The 16408-nt window shown below is 34.0% G+C and overlaps 1 protein-coding gene across 1 annotated transcript; it reads right to left on the bottom strand.

Annotated features, from left to right (window-relative positions):
- Positions 1–12845: 12845 nt before the first annotated feature.
- On the bottom strand, positions 12846–15626 carry LOC132295987 (pectinesterase 2-like). The gene is made up of 3 exons (XM_059794243.1): positions 15454–15626; positions 13401–13518; positions 12846–13316 (listed from the first exon to the last, which is right to left on the bottom strand). Exons 1-3 carry the CDS (start codon positions 15624–15626, stop codon positions 12846–12848), a joined length of 762 nt encoding a protein of 253 aa, XP_059650226.1.
- Positions 15627–16408: the final 782 nt, after the last annotated feature.

Here is a 16408-nt window from a genome sequence, read left to right as displayed (position 1 = left end):
GATTCCATAAGGATGTCAAGTAGTTTAGGCACTTAAACATGGCAAATTTCGCATTTGTGGGCCATTTCGGTCGACCGGTGAGCCATTTCGGTCAACCGGTATCATTTAGGATCAAAACCAGTAGCTCAAGACACTCAAGAGCCACAACTGGATGACTAGAGTGTCATTTTGGTCGACCAATGGGTCATTTCGATCGACCGGTTTAATCTTTAAGGTCTACCGAAATAGATACTGAGACAACATTTAACCCTGACTTCAAATGATCATATCATACTCATTTTAACTCCAAATTTTAAATTTGAGTCTAACTTCAAGGATTTTGAGTCAGCTTTCCAATGAAATTAATTTTACTCAAAAATTCCAATCGTAAAGAAAGTTATGACCATTTTAGTGTGGACTACTCTAGAATTCTTTGAAAACAAAGGGGGCAATTGTGTGAAATCCTCATTCTTATGTCCAAGACCTTGCGTCATGGGTTCAAATGACCCTTATAACTTATGTTGACCTATTTAGACTTATCTAGAGTTATATTATTTATTTTCACACGTTAGTTGATTATTTTACCCTTGGGTATTCTCGGGTTCAGGTAAGGACCCGGTTAGCAATTCGGACCCCTAGGTTCGGGTTGTTACACAATAAGCCAATAACTTATTTGGTTGGCAAAGTTCATTATTGCTATTGGCGGGCAAATTCCATCATTTTCATATCTTTTAAGACAATGCCTTGTCTATATATGAAATGATTCCCGATTATATTTAGCCTTTCTAAAATCATCTAGTGTAGACCACTCCGTTGGGGAGCTAACACTATTGATTTTAGATTGAGTGTATAACGTAATTAACACTCCAACGAAAAATGAAACATTAAATATCTTGTCATTATAATCTAGACTCTTTAAATCATGCATGGAGCCCTATTTTTAAAGATCTAATTACAATGAACATTTAATATTTTTATTTTCTTGAGACAACCATTCTTGTAATTTTTAAACTCTTCAAATCATGTGTGGGGCCTTATTTTTGAAGATCTAATTACAATAGTAATAATAACGAAGATCATGGGGTAATGCATAAAAATTCCCGTTCTCACTCAATTTTTAATCATTTATAATTACGGTTTTTCATTTATTCATATACATGATATAATGCATGCAAAACGCCTTAATTTTAATCCAATTAAATTTAGAAAATATTTAGACTTTAAATGATTCACTAATATTTAATTTTAGGCACACCTTTTAAAAAAAATAATAATTATTCAAAAAAAAATTTCCATTTCCCCTTAAGAGCCCTCTAATTAATTAGTAATCAAATCCAATTAATTTTTATAATCTAATTAATATAAATCAAGTCGTTTAAATATATATCATGAATCCAATGTATGAATAATAATTAATTAACAATTATCTATTCAATGTATTTCATATATCACATAAATAATTAAATGACAAATAAAACAAATAAAATGGTCAATGGATTTAGTTTTTAACATTTAAATGCTCTAATTATTGTGCGAGGGTCTATCATAGGCTTGCATATACCTGCAGGAGGCTGTAACCCAACCCCACGCGCCATAGGACACCATCGGAAGTCCCTAAGCGCATTTGACGCGCCTACACGCACCTCGGAAGGTTCCCAGTGCGTGTCACGCGCTCACACGTGCTGGAGGGAGCTTGCAGCGCATGCCATGCGCTCCCACGTGCCTGTACGTGCTTTTGGGAGTTGCCAGTACGTGCCACGCGTTGGCACGCGCCTACTGGCGCCGCATGGCCTAAAACATTCTTCTCACGCGCCTTCTTATTAGTGCGCCTGTAGCGCATCGTGAGCCTACCGTACCTGATCTCATCTCCTGCTTAATCATGATCCTATGGCTATGGGTGCGGGTGCACCAAATTCTGGTGGACCGCACCGCACCAGATAGGATGGCCATCTTCTGGCGCCTCCCATGCCACCGATAGTTCTTCAGTCGCCGAAAAATCACTGGAAATTGCAAAATAATTTTTTAAAAATTCCAGAAAGATTTATTTGGCCCAAAAAATTCCAGAAAAATTCTAAAAAATTCTAGAAAATTCCTGAAGCCAAATTAAACCCTCTTAGACCTTTTTGAAGCTTCATAGCATCCTTTAATGAAGATTACATGGCTTTAAATAAGTTTTACAATTCGAAATACAATGGAAAAAATTAAATTCCATCATTGAACTTTCAAATGGCTAAATTAAAGCCTTAATTACATTCATCTGAAGATAAAATTACATTTAATTAACCTATAAGCTTCATCAATGGCCCAAACATACATCAACATCATCCAATCACAAATGTACATACATCATGATCATATATTAATATATACATATGTGTATATATAATTGGATCCATGAATGATGATTTTCTTCAATAAAAAAATATGAACTCTATACATTAATCAAAACTAGCTCTGATATCACTGTTGGGGAAACGGAAGTTTTTAAAACTTTATAAGGGTTTTTCAAATAAAGATCTTGATTCATGTGTAGAGACAAGTTTTATAAATAAAACACATGATGATACATTCAATTAGAGATAGAAAAGTTACATTAAGGTTTGAGCAAACCTTAGATCTCTTGTCTAAAGTGATGTTTTCACTTATTGTAAATCCCTTTCCTAGATGCCTCTTCTATGGATCTCCATCTTCTTATTAATGATCTTGCCTTTAAGAATCACCCATAAGCCTCTATGAATGACCTTGGAGAGCTAAACTTGTGAAAGCCTCCATTAGATGAGAACACTAAACCTAAAATTCTAGAGAGAGAAATTTTTTTTCTTTTCTTCTAAAAATTATTGTATAAAGGCGTAATCTAAAATATATATGGACCCTATGTATATATAGGCAAAATAAAAATAATAATTAAAGATAATATATTTTTCTTAATCTCTAAAACCTAATGAGATTCCAATATCAAGTTGGGCTATGGATAAGAATCCTTTTGGCTTATTATTTTATTGGTTACAATGAATTAATAATTGGCTCGATTCATTATACCATGGACCCAATTCAATTAATTAATAAATTAATTTCTACTTCACTAAAAAAAATTATTTGAACTCCAATTAAATATTAAATAACCTATAAGACAATGTTGCACTTTGACCTCTCTATGCATAATTAGTTATCAGAAAAAAAAAAAAAAAAAAAAAAAAAAGCCATCAATCCGTCTACTTAATTAATATATTTATTTTGGTACCTTTGATTATTTCTGACTTGATCACAATAAAACATTTGTTTGACAAAAATAATTATTTAAATAAATAAATATATACACAATCATTTTGTCTAAAAATACACGAAGGCCTTTGAATTTACTTTGTAATCAAACATAATCAATACAAAATAAATACAAATAGCAATGATGCAAATATTGAAAATATAATTCTCTAACTATTAATTACATAATTACCCAAAGTGCCGGTCTATGGATTCTGAAAATTCTACCGAACAAATCAAAGTAATTACTAATTAACAAAAGAGTCTATATTTCTTTCATGCTTAAGAGTCAAATGCCATGACAGTGATAGGGAGCAATTACATACGACGGCTCTCGCAATATATCTCAACCTAATGCGGATCCAGTTCAAATCTTAATTAATAAGGAGTCCATCCATAATTACCGACTATGAACTATTTATGATTACTATTTATATTCATATATTGATCGTCATCACATACATATTTAAATATCTCTTGTAATCAAGTGAACATTATCAATTTCACAATGAATCGAAACATAATACATTGAATTCACCAATTGTATAAAACATAAATAATTCAAATATCTTAAGAACATATGTCACTTTAATCCAATTAAGAATTCGTTATGCCAGTGCATATAAATCCCAACATTCATAACGGTGCAATTCTGAAACACTATTCCGGTGTCGCTATTTGGTATACCCCTTAACTCAACTGTAACAATAATGGGCATTCCTGTTGAGATTTTATCCGGAATTATACAGATTGTACAGCTATAGGATTGAATTATTTACTCCTTAATTTAGGGTTAGTTGATAGGTAATTAGTTTCCCAATTATTGTATAATTAGTTACCTATTTTAGCTAGGTTTTAGTCTATAAATTGAATGTAACACCATGAGTGAATATATCAAATATAATTTTAATTCTCATATTCATTCTCTGACTTGCAAGATGGTATCAGAGCTGTTCTTTAACCGTACCTTTGAACCCCTTTGAATCGTATCTTTGAAATTCACTGAATTATACATTCAATATCATAGAAAAACATTGATATTGGACTTCTTTTTATTTTACATTCACCATAATCAATACCACCAATTGGTATTGGACTTTTGTTTCTTTTGCCATTGACTTCGAGTGTATGCATATTCCAGAATTGTTTGTCTTTTACTTGCAATATCATAGTAGAAAAACATAGATTTGAAATCATGAAATAAAATATCACCACTACCACCAGACCCACAGACCATTACCTTGCCCCTGTACCGTATCCACAATAGTTGGCTGCTCTCCAAACGACGACGACGTTGCCGAACTAAACCGCTGCTCGCCGGCGACGCACCGCTACCGTCCGCTGCTGTCATCACGGACGAAGCCGCTGCCAAATCCGCCATCCACCATCCGCTGCTGTTTGATACCAGGCCGAAGCGCTGCCGATCCGAGGGCAGAATTAAGTTCTTCTCTGCACCGGTTCTTCTTCGCCGTCGTCATCATAAAGTCACACTGATGGTGACGTTTCATCATTGATGCTACCGACCTTTAATAGCAAATTCATGTTTTTTTAGTTTGAAGCCAATTTTGCTTTCTTTTTAGTTTGGTATTTGTCTATTTAAAAAAATAATAATAAATAAATAAATAAATAAAATAAAAAGAAGGAAAAAATGAGTGAAAAATATTGAATCTTCTGGGACGAAATTAGTTCCTATTTTTGTTCAATCTCAAAGTTTTTTTAATGTAGGGATTAGTCTTACTGACTCAAATTCTGCCTCTGAAGCTTCGGTTATAATGACTTAAAACCGGTGTAAGCAAAACTAGCAGAACCATACTAAGCCCAATCAACCTAAAGCCACCAACGGTGTAGACAAGTTTACCTACAAATGCACCCATTGCAACTAGAATGGTCATAACAAAAGTCGTTGTTTCAAACTTATGGGATATCCGGAATGGTGGGATCATAGCCGTTGGAAGAAGAATTTGACGAAGACCTCCACTGTAACAGTCATTAAGACAAATGATGATGGTGTTGCAAAGGCCTTGGGGTTAGTGGTAACTGCAAATAATGGTGGTAAGGTTTTAAATATTTCTACACCTGTTGCTAATAGTGCATGGATAATTGATTCTGGTGCCATAGATCATATGACATTCGATTCTAGACAGGTCTCACATCTTCATTCATCCACACAAAAATTTGTTTCTATTGCCAATGGTACTTCGGCCCCAGTTATTGGGGAAGGATCTTTGACACTCACTGATAATTTGTCTTTAGATTCTGTGTTAGTTGTTCTATCTTTAGATTATAATCTTTTGTTAGTTTCCCAACTAACCACAGCCTTATCTTGAGTTGTAATTTTTTGGCCTGATTTTTGTGTGTTTAAGGACATCCAAACAAAGTAGACGATTGGTTGTGGTATTAGGCGAGGGAAACTATATTACTTGGACTTGATGTCGAAAAGTTCTGATAAGCTACGACAAACATTAATAGTGGATGGTTTTGAGAGGGAGAAAAAGAAATTTGAAATCTGGTTATGGCATCGACGTCTGGGGCATGCTTCCTTTGGTTATCTAAAAAAATTATTTCCTAGTTTGTTTGCAAAATTTGATGTTTCTAGTTTCCGTTGTGATGTTTGTGAACTAGCAAAGAGCTATCAGGTTTCATTTCCATTATGTTTGACTGAAAATCCACTTCCTTTTATGGTTATACATTCTAATATTTGGGGTCCATCCAAAGTCCCTACTTTAGGTGGATCACGTTGGTTTGTTACTTTTATTGATGATTGTACCAGGATAACATGGTTGTGCTTAATGAAGTCCAAAGGTGAGCTGAACTTATTGTTTCAAAAGTTTCATAAGATGGTTGAAACTCAATACAATGCACATGTTCAGATTCTCCGTAGTGACAATGGTGGAGAATATTAAAGTTTTGACCTTCAGCAATATTTGGAAGCACATGGAACTATTCATCAAACCACTTGTTCCAATACACCCTAGTAGAACGGGGTTGTAGAGCGAAAAAATTGACATTTGTTGGAGGTTGTTCGTGCTTCATTGATAAAAGCTCAAATGTCGTTATCGTATTGGGGAGAAGTACTTACCTCTGCAACATATCTAATCAATCGCGTACCTTCCAGCTCTATTGACTTTTGGACACCATTGCAGGCTCTCACTGACGCAGTTGTTGACCCAACCGTCCCAAATCTACCTTCTCATGTCTTTGGTTGTGTAGCATTTGTACACCTCCATAAGCATCAATGCAACAAGCTAACTCCTTAAGCATTGCGATGTGTTTTTCTTGGATATGCTACTCATCAAAAGGGGTATCGTTGTTATCACCCTCCAACTCGACGAATGTTTATCACACTGGATGTTGTCTTCCATAAAGACTCGATGTATTTTTCCTCTACGTCTGAACTTCAGGGGGAGTACAAGAAAGAAATTCAGACTCTAGATTATGATTATCAGACTTAGGATGTTCCTGATTTCGTGCCTGAGCCACTCAAAAAACAATTACCACAGTGTCACACTAGAGGTATTCCTAAACCCACATATGAACCCGAACTTTCTAGTAAAGTTAAGTATCCCATAAGTCATTATGTGTCGAACCATCGTTTATTAGAATCAAATTTGTCATTTGTAAATCAATTATCTACTATATCTATTCCTAACAATGTACAAGAAGCCTTAGCTGACCCTAGGTGGAAAGCAGCTATGAACGAGGAGATGAAATCCTTGCAGAAAAATGAAACTTGGAAACTCATTGATCCTCCACCAGGAAAGAAACCAGTTGGATGTCGATGGATTTACATTGTGAAGTATAAAGCCGATGGCACAGTTAAACACTTTAAAGCAAGATTGGTGGCAAAAGGTTACACCCAAACCTATGGAATCGATTACACAGAGACGTTCGCACCTCTAGCCAAAATCAATACAATTCGAGTTTTGTTGTCTTTAGCTGCGAACTTGGATTGGCCATTGCAACAATTCGATGTGAAGAATGCTTTTCTGGATGGTGAATTATCTGAAGAAGTCTACATGGATCTCCCATCAGGATGCATGATACCCGAAAAGTATAGTCGGAAGGTGTGCATGTTAAATAAATCATTATATGGGTTGAAACAATCTCCGAAAGCATGGTTTGGAAGATTCACAAAGTCTATAATAGCCTTTGGCTACTGTCAGAGCAATTCTGACCACACGTTATTCCTGAAGAAACAATAGAGTAAGATCACTGCACTCATTGTATATGTAGATGACATGGTGGTTACAGGGAATAATCCTGAAGAAATAAAGGCTCTCAAGAAGTACTTATCCAGAGAATTCGAAATGAAAGATCTAGGTCCTTTGAGATATTTTCTTGGGATCGAAGTATCTCAATCTAGTAAAGGAATCTTTCTGTCTCAAAGAAAATATGCCTTAGATCTGTTACAAGAGACTGGCATGACAGTATGTCAACCATCTGAGACATCAGTGGAAGAAGGACTGAAGTTATGTGTTGAGTCCAATCAAGTACCTGCTAATAAAGGAAGATATCAAAGACTTGTAGGGAGATTGATGTACTTAGCACACACAAGAACGAATTTAGCTTATGCATTGAGCATTCTTAGCCAGTATATGCACGATCCTGGAGAACAACATATGAATGCAATTATGCGCATTTTGAGGTATCTGAAATCTGCTTCTGGAAAAGGAATTTTGTTCACTAAAAATGCTGGTTATCAAAACATAGATGCATATACTGATGCTGACTGGGCTGGAGCTATAGATGATAGACAATCCACTTCTTGTTACTTTACTTTTGTAAGAGGTAATCTTGTTACATGGAGAAGCAAGAAACAAAATGTTGTTGCTCGTTCGAGTGCAGAAGCTGAATTCAGAGGTATGACGCTTTGACTTTGTGAAGCATTATGGTTAAGACTTCTCTTGCGGGATTTGGGTTATCTACCTGGGCAACCTATTCGACTATATTGTGACAATAAAGCAGCATGTGATATTGCCCATAATACAGTTCAACATGATTGTACGAAGCATATCGAAATAGACAGATTCTTCATTAAAGAGAAGTTTGATGGAAAAATTGTGGAGTTGCCTAAAATTCGATCTGAGGATCAACTAGCCGACATTCTCACCAAAACAATTTCAAATCGAATGTTTTCAAAAAATTTAGACAAGTTGGGTATGTGTGACATCTATGCACCAACTTAGAGTGTTGAGATTTTATCCGGAATTATACAGATTGTACAGCTATAGGATTGAATTATTTACTCCTTAATTTAAGGCTAGTTGATAGGTAATTAGTTTCCCAATTAATGTATAATTAGTTACCTATTTTAGCTAGGTCTTAGTCTATAAATTGAATGTAACACCATGAGTGAATATATCGAATATAATTTTAATTCTCATATTCGTTCTCTGACTTGCAAGAATTCCTTCATTCTCTGGATTTCTCCCGTATATGTTGCAATTCTAGATTCTAGAACATGATGGCTACATCACCAAAGATGAAGTCTAGGGTTCCAAAGAGGTTGCATCTGTAGAAAACTTTCTAGCCGGAAATCATAAACAAAGTGTCCCGGTATCCTTTTAATGAACACCTATCGAATGCAGGATTTAAGCCTCCACTTCTTACAGCAACAAACTTTTGAACTTCTATATCTGCATGCACACAATATACACACGTCATTGTGTCAGATGAGCTGAAACTAGGAAAAGAAAAAATATCGACCTTGGTACACAATATATCCACATCCTTTAAACGTAACACTTCATTATATAACGAGTGGGTTGTTTTCGATATAACGAGTGGGTTGTTAGATAATTGTTTCTTTTATATATATATATATATATATATATATATATATAGGGTATTATTTGTCACTTCACTATATATAGCTCACTATATCACATGTTTGTGGAATAATTGCTTCTTATATATTGGGTGGGTACTAAGGGCTTTAATTGTTAGGAACCTAAAGTTGTGAGCCCGTGAATGGGAGAGAATTGGGATGACTCGAGCTGTCACGGGTGTCATTGGCCACCGGTTAATTAGTTTCATTTATTTTGGTGTTTGTTTGTTTTAGGAAGGAATTGTAGTGCTGGTTTTTCTCTTTCTAGTTCTGGTTATGTGGCAAATATTTTGTTAAGTAGACATCTGCATAATATCTACTTAACACTAACCACTCATTTCATCCATCAAAGTAATTATTCAAAAAACTCTCTAAAATGTACCATACATAATATGCTCTCTCTCTCACACACATACACACACGCACACAAAATGCTAATTAATTCTAACCCAAACACGAAATTATATGGTTGTAAAATTGTTATTGTCCGTGCATCTACAAGTAAAAAATAAATAATTAAAAAAGAGGAGTTTTAGTGGAATGGTTACAAGTTTACATGAGTATTTTACGAAAGGTTATGTTTAGTACACAAGAATGGAATGAAATGTAGATGGGAATGAAATGGTCTATGTCTGGATGCAAATATGAAATGATGTAGTAATGGAATAATCTTAGTCATTCTAACGTTTGGTTGGACCAATTTAATATCTACAGTAGAATATAATGAATTTTAAATTAATTTTTCCAAGGTACCCCTCCCTCCTAGTGACAAATAAATTAAACTAAAAAAATAACACTATTCTATAATTTTTTTTTTAAAGAAATGGCGGTGGTGGTGAAAGGTAACGATAGCAGCTGTGCGTGGTAATGGAAGGCAATAGTGTGGTCGTGGCAGTGGCGGTGCTGGTTAAAGGAGGCGACAGTGACAGTGGTGAAAGGCAGCACCGGTGGCAATGACGGTAGTGAAAGGTAGCGGTGATGGTAGTGGCAGTTACAATGGTGGAAGGCGGTAGTGGTCGTGAAGGTGCTAGCGGTGGAAGGCACCGGCAATGATAGTGGCGATGGAGAAAGTTGGCTGCGGTGATATTGGTGGCAACGATGATGTGGTGGTAGAGGTGGTACTGGTGAAATGCAATAGTGGTGGTGATAATGGTGGAAAGTGATGTGAAAGTAGTTTTTGGACTTAAAACATGAAAGTTTTTTTTAGAAATGTGATTTTTTTATAAAAAAAAAATAATTTGGGAATGAAATGGTCCTTTCATAAGTAGAAAAACTTGGATTATTTATTTATTATAAAAATGACCTGTATTGTTAATCCCAACTTTAATTTTTCTTACCAATCAAAAGAAAGGGACCAAAATGATGGAATGGACATTAAATGAAAATATTTTTAAATTGAAAAGCAGTTTACTTCCTTAAAATATAAGTGTAAATTCCATATAGAGTTGTGACCCCTATATTCTTCCTTATTATTTATTATTTTTTTATTGTTAAGAAACACACTGATCACAATTATTCTTATGGGACTTGAATAATGGGTGTTCCACTTTAAAAGATGAAGTACCACTAAATTATAAGGTCTTAGAGCATCTTCAACAATTGCGATTTACACAAAAAAATTTGTACTATCTATTTTTAACTCTAACGATTGTTTTATACTTTTTGTGTAAAAAATATCCACAATAACAACCAACCGATCCTACATAACTTTTAGAAACCTACTCGATTCACTTTACTTTTTCTATATTAAACTTCACGTCCCAATCCTCCTCAATTAGGAAAAAAATAATAATTTCCCCCTATATTTCACTTTCCCATCCCCCCAATAGCAAACCTTTCTAACTTAATAACAAATAATAAAATAAAATTCAAGTATGTAAAAATTACGAAACCAAAAATATGCAACAACAATTGCTATTGAATTACTAATCACCAAAAAAGAAAAAAAAAAAAATTTAATTTGTATAACTGTATTAAACAACAATTATATAAAATCGTGATTAAAATATATATATATAATGTTTGGCTAGTACATATTTATCTCATTATAATATAATGTAAAAGGATAAAAAATCTATAAAAAAAAACCCTACAATTTACTGATGATTGCAAAAGATAAGATTAAACAAAAGTGATGAATCAAACTATTTTTATTAAAAAAAAAAAAAAAAAAAGATGGTCGAACAATTCTTTCTTACCTTGCCACCAGTTGCAAATTCTTTTCTATGGCGCTCTAAAAATGAAAAACAAAGAGGAGTAAAGAAATGAGATAAAAGAAATAGAACCGCGAGTGGAAAAGGGGGAGGAGTGAGAAAATATGCTCACGTGATTGTGTAAAAAGGCTATGTAAAATACATAATCCTTTTACACGTCGGTGATGTGGCAGTGTATCTTAACAACAGATTGCTGAACATGAAAAAAATTTACAAATCATATGTGACTGTTTATATTTTACACAAAAAAGATTTTTTAACATATATTTTCATTCTTTATTTGTTTTCCATTCCAAAAATAAATAAATAAATAAATTGCTAAAGATGAAAAAAATTTACAAATCATATGTGACTGTTTATATTTTACACAAAAAAGATTTTTTAACATATATTTTCATTCTTTATTTGTTTTCCATTCCTTGAAGAAAGAAAAAAAAATGATTGACTAAGCCAAAAAATGATTAACTCTTTGGAGTCAAATTTTGATTTTGAAATTATTACTAGAGTAGACGTCTAGCGGATAGAATTCCAGAAACCTGCTCTCAGCGTCTTGCAATTTGCTTAAGAGGCAGACATCTTGAGGAAGATGAGTAGACGTTTTAAGCCATTCTAAAATTCCAATTTTTAGCCTATGTTACTTACTAATTTTCCTAAAATTAAACCCAATCAACAACACACGTGTAATCATCAAAATTCACACAAAAGCACCTAAAACTAAACAATCACACAACCAATTGATTAACTAAGATCATCAATCCTGGTAATTCCTAAACTCTCCTAATTTATGTTAATTGTTATCCTAGACGTAAAACTTTGATCAATAATGAGCACACAACTACAAAGATCATAACATAATTATGTACAAGTATACTTAATTACACATTAATCAAAACAAGATATATTACTTTACAAACATTCACGTATTTGTAATTATGAACCACATGTTTACACATAATACTACTTGATTTGTGTCACACATCTTAGTCACACCTAATTCTCCTCTAAACGGAATCTAATATATTAGCTAGTCTAAGAGACAAGTGAATATAGCAACTTTTACCCGTACTCTACTATCTACTTTGCATCTAGCAAAATTAAAACAATTATACCTAGGATACCATAATCCCAAATCTAAACTACCTAATAAGAGTATAAAAATTCTTTTAATGGTACTTAGATGGTATTCGATCCTAAGAAGCAACTAAGTTTACCTATCATTCTCATTTTCTAACTTCTTTGCCCAATTTCTCATTCGTTGATTTAAAAATAAGATCATTAACATATATGTTCATAATCAACATACTTTCATCTATGGTTTTGTTAAGTATGATATCATCAATCTAATCGAGTGAAGGCATGAACTGAGTAAAGTTAAAAATCCAGTCGCAAGAAGCAGACCAAAGATTTGTAAACAGTTACAAAAAACATAGCAAAGTTACAAAAAAAAAAACCAGTTGCAACCAACAGAGCCTCAAGCCAGCCAGTCAGTTACATTTGGTAAGACAATTCACTTTTCCTTTCTATCTATGTCATTTATTATTCATATAATTTTAATTACATTAGTTTTAACCTCCAATAAGTCCCGGAATGAATGGTATACCAATTGAAGGTAAACAATCACTTGCATTGATGAAGTTTTTAGCAGTAAATTGTAGGATTTGGGTAGAGTTGGTTATAATTTGAAAACTTGTCCATTTTACCCGGCCACTGGCTTCAGCTCCCGGACCCCTGTTGTTATATTCAATATAGGACAAAAGATCCAATCTGGAGCTGTTACCCCATGGTGACCAGCCAGTAGGTTTTACGATATCTCCTAGGAAAGACTCCAACACCACCGTTCTTGCATACTCTCTACATGAGCGTCCAGGAAATGCTCTGGAAGAATTCGAGTGTCCAATCTCTGGTGCCGCTGTAATGGTACAATTCTGAATTACTATTCCAGTGTGTCCCATCGCTTTATCCCGCGAATCTGCCGGGATTTCTTCCATACATGTTGCAGTTCTGAAACATGATGGCTGCGTCACCAAATATGAAGTCTACAGTTCCATATATGTTGCATTCATAGAAAAATTTTCTGCCCAAAACCATATACAAAGTGTTCTGGTATCCTTCGAAGGAACACCTGTAGTATGCATCATTGGAGACTCCATTTCTAATAGAAACTGCCTGTCTGGTATTTGATTCCGGCAGAATTCACAAAGCTGATGTGCTTTGCTACAAAATGTACTGCTTTTATACCTGCATGTAAACAATATACACATTGTGTCAGATGGATTATGATTCTACAGTGCACTGAGTCTAATAAGTAAGTGAAACATTACATCAATTAATCACATTTCTTTCAGATCAAATGAAATGTCACAATATTATGTAAGGTAGCGAAGCATCTCTCTTGCCTTTGCTAAATGTTTCCCGCCTTGACAAATTTGCACTATTTCACTCAGTATCAGCACCCAGATCAAGCTATTGTCATATTGAAAATCATACAGAGCCTCCTGCTAGCTCGGATGATTCTCGTACCCCAATTATAACTTAAAATTTAAGGAAGTCCATTATATATAATTATTAGAATTTCAAAGAGTAATCCAAAATCGCGTGAGACGTCTCTTCCTCTACTGGGCTTTGTATTTTGTTATATTGGACATAGTATTTTTTTTGCAGTGTTTAGCTGTAAGTTTTTGCTTTTGCCCTGGGCAACAATTTATTTTAATGCTTTTTGGATGAATACTAGCTGCAGAGACATGGGAGAAACTGAACTTGTGATGTCATATGAAAAAACAGCTTAATCAAGCACCTCACCTTACAGATTCTATTTGTCATACACAAACTATGGTTGGTCTACTTCTTTGTGAATAAATTGTTGCTTTAGTGGTAGCTATTGTGACCGTCTTCTGGCAAAATTAAGACATGGACCACGAATATAATTCTGATTATTCATATATTGCTTTCATCAGGAAATAGTTATCTAAATGAGATCAAATAAGAAGCTAGAAAAAATTAAAAAAAAAAAAAATTAAAAAAAAAAAAATTAAATTTAAAAAAAAAAAGATTATGAATAAAGAGTAGTAACAAAAAGATGAACCTAACATTTGAAAATCAACATTTACATTGAAATTTGTACGTAAATTTCTCTTAAGGACAACGTATTTACTTGGAAGACTGATGGTCACTATTGTGTATCTTTCAATTACCCTTAGAAATATTTTAAGATCTAGAAACCATTAAGTTTTTTGGATCATTCCTAAAAAAAATTAATCCAACCCTCAATTAGTAGTAACGAAACTAATACCATATTCCTCTGTTATCTCCTCACTTTCTTTCTTTACCATTTAACAGGGAGGATAAAAGTTATATGTAACAACCTATGTCTTGAGCAATTTATTACAAGTACTGGTAGCCATTCAACGGAGAGGGTTGAAGCTACATGTAAGGTCTTAAGCAATTTATTACATAAGCATTCTCACTTCAATATTACAGGATTCTGTTACATTTCTAACAAGTTCTCTACATTCATTAAACTATAGCATTCAGTTCTCTACCTTCATTAAATTATAGCATTCAGTTCTTTACCTTCATTAAACAATAGCTTCTGAATGTGTTTTTATTTATTTTTTTTGGGTCAAAAGCTAAACTACATGATCAAGTCCTATAATTTAACAGAGACCATTGCAATTTAACACGGCCTTTGAATGTGGTTATCAGGGTGATTAGCTTCTGTTGCTGTGATGACTTTAGGATATAATTACGAATTATATCCTGAGCCAACTTCATGATATGGGGTTTGGGTGTGTTAATTAATGGGTTTGTGTACCAATCACTAAATTCCCATCCAAATATCACAAATTTCACTCTGGATCAGTCCAACAAGTCCGCTAAAACCATGTGCATATGGTAGTTCATAGGCCGTGAGTTGAAACTATGAAATTAATAAGTGCAAGTAAAAAGATATTCAAGGAAAGCATTCATATGATATTCAAAGAAACTTAAAATGACGATGTAAAATGAGAGATGGGATGATTTGGTAACATACCAACAGTGGCCGATTCAGATGTCTGATAACCTGAGGAATTGCTTTTGCTGAATTGTATTATGGTTTGGCCTATTCAATCTCCCAAGAACACAACACTTTTCTTCTCCTTACCCACATGTACTTTTTCATTGTAAATTCCTCACTCGATGTAAATGGTGTATGTGATTGAACTCGAATAGGGTATTGCAGAAACAGCTCCTAAGATGGTGCTATAGTTTCCACTCCAATCCTTTGACACCACAATTGTGGTGTTATCACTTGAAACAAAAACTGGAATGGCAAGAAACCAAAAGAAACAAATTAAACTCTGAGACATTTTGAAGATTGATAAAGCTTGATGAAAGTATGCACCACCAGCAATAGAGTTTGATAGCAAATGGAGGATCAAGGAGAAGAGTGTTCGTCTTTTGCTCTACTGATCTCTACAGTCTACTTGTGCATCACTCTCTGTGTGATATTTTTTTTTCAATCAAACTGTAGGATCAAGGAGAAGAGTGTTTGTCTTTTGTTCTACTGATCTCTACAGCCTACATGTGTGTCACTGTGTTTTTCCTGATGTGTAAGTTTTAGGCTTTTAGCTATGATGGACAGTCAATTATAAGTTTTCAATGTATAAATACAAACTTTATTGCATTAGTTTTCAGTGTATTAATTTTCTGTATTCCATATCAAGTGCACGCTTGTGATTTTTATTTAGTTTTTTGTGATTTTTAGTAGGGATTGTGATGGAGATTCAATTATCAAGTGCATGCTTGTGATTTTTATTTAGTTTTTTTGTGCTTTTTAGTAGGATTTTGATGGAGAATCAATTATAAGTGCCCTTTTCAGAGTAAAACCAAGAAAATGAGGGTTATCCTTTTATGGTTATACTTCAATGCAGCTTCCTCTGCCAGGACCCTTTACTATCTGATTGCAAGATGGCTGGGTGTGGTGATATTTCAAGAGTCGAATTGTGTTGCAGCAATCAACCACTAAGTGCTCCATGATAATTGAGCAAATGGAGGATCAAGAAATACTACAATTTGCAGGAGGAGGTTTGTCTTATGTCCTGATCGCTACATGTGTGTCACTATGTGTTTGATATGTCTTTTTTTTTGG

The sequence above is a fragment of the Cornus florida genome, unplaced genomic scaffold (genome assembly GCF_030987335.1).
Source record: "Cornus florida cultivar Cherokee Brave unplaced genomic scaffold, ASM3098733v1 CherokeeBrave_3.0.0_Hap2_Chr02, whole genome shotgun sequence".
Lineage (NCBI taxonomy): Eukaryota > Viridiplantae > Streptophyta > Magnoliopsida > Cornales > Cornaceae > Cornus > Cornus florida.
Note: the sequence above shows the minus strand (reverse complement) of the source record. Positions and strands in the feature narration are given on the sequence as shown.

Bases quoted from the DNA above. Each gene is read 5' to 3' on its own strand.
- LOC132295987 (XM_059794243.1), bottom strand. From the start codon at position 15,626: ATGTCTCAGAGTTTAATTTGTTTCTTTTGGTTTCTTGCCATTCCAGTT. The intron at 13,519-15,453 runs GTGAGGAATTTA...GTTTACATGCAG, and splicing joins ACATACACCATTTACATCGA to GTATAAAAGCAGTACATTTT. The intron at 13,317-13,400 runs GTTCCTTCGAAG...ATGGAACTGTAG, and splicing joins CAATGATGCATACTACAGGT to ACTTCATATTTGGTGACGCA.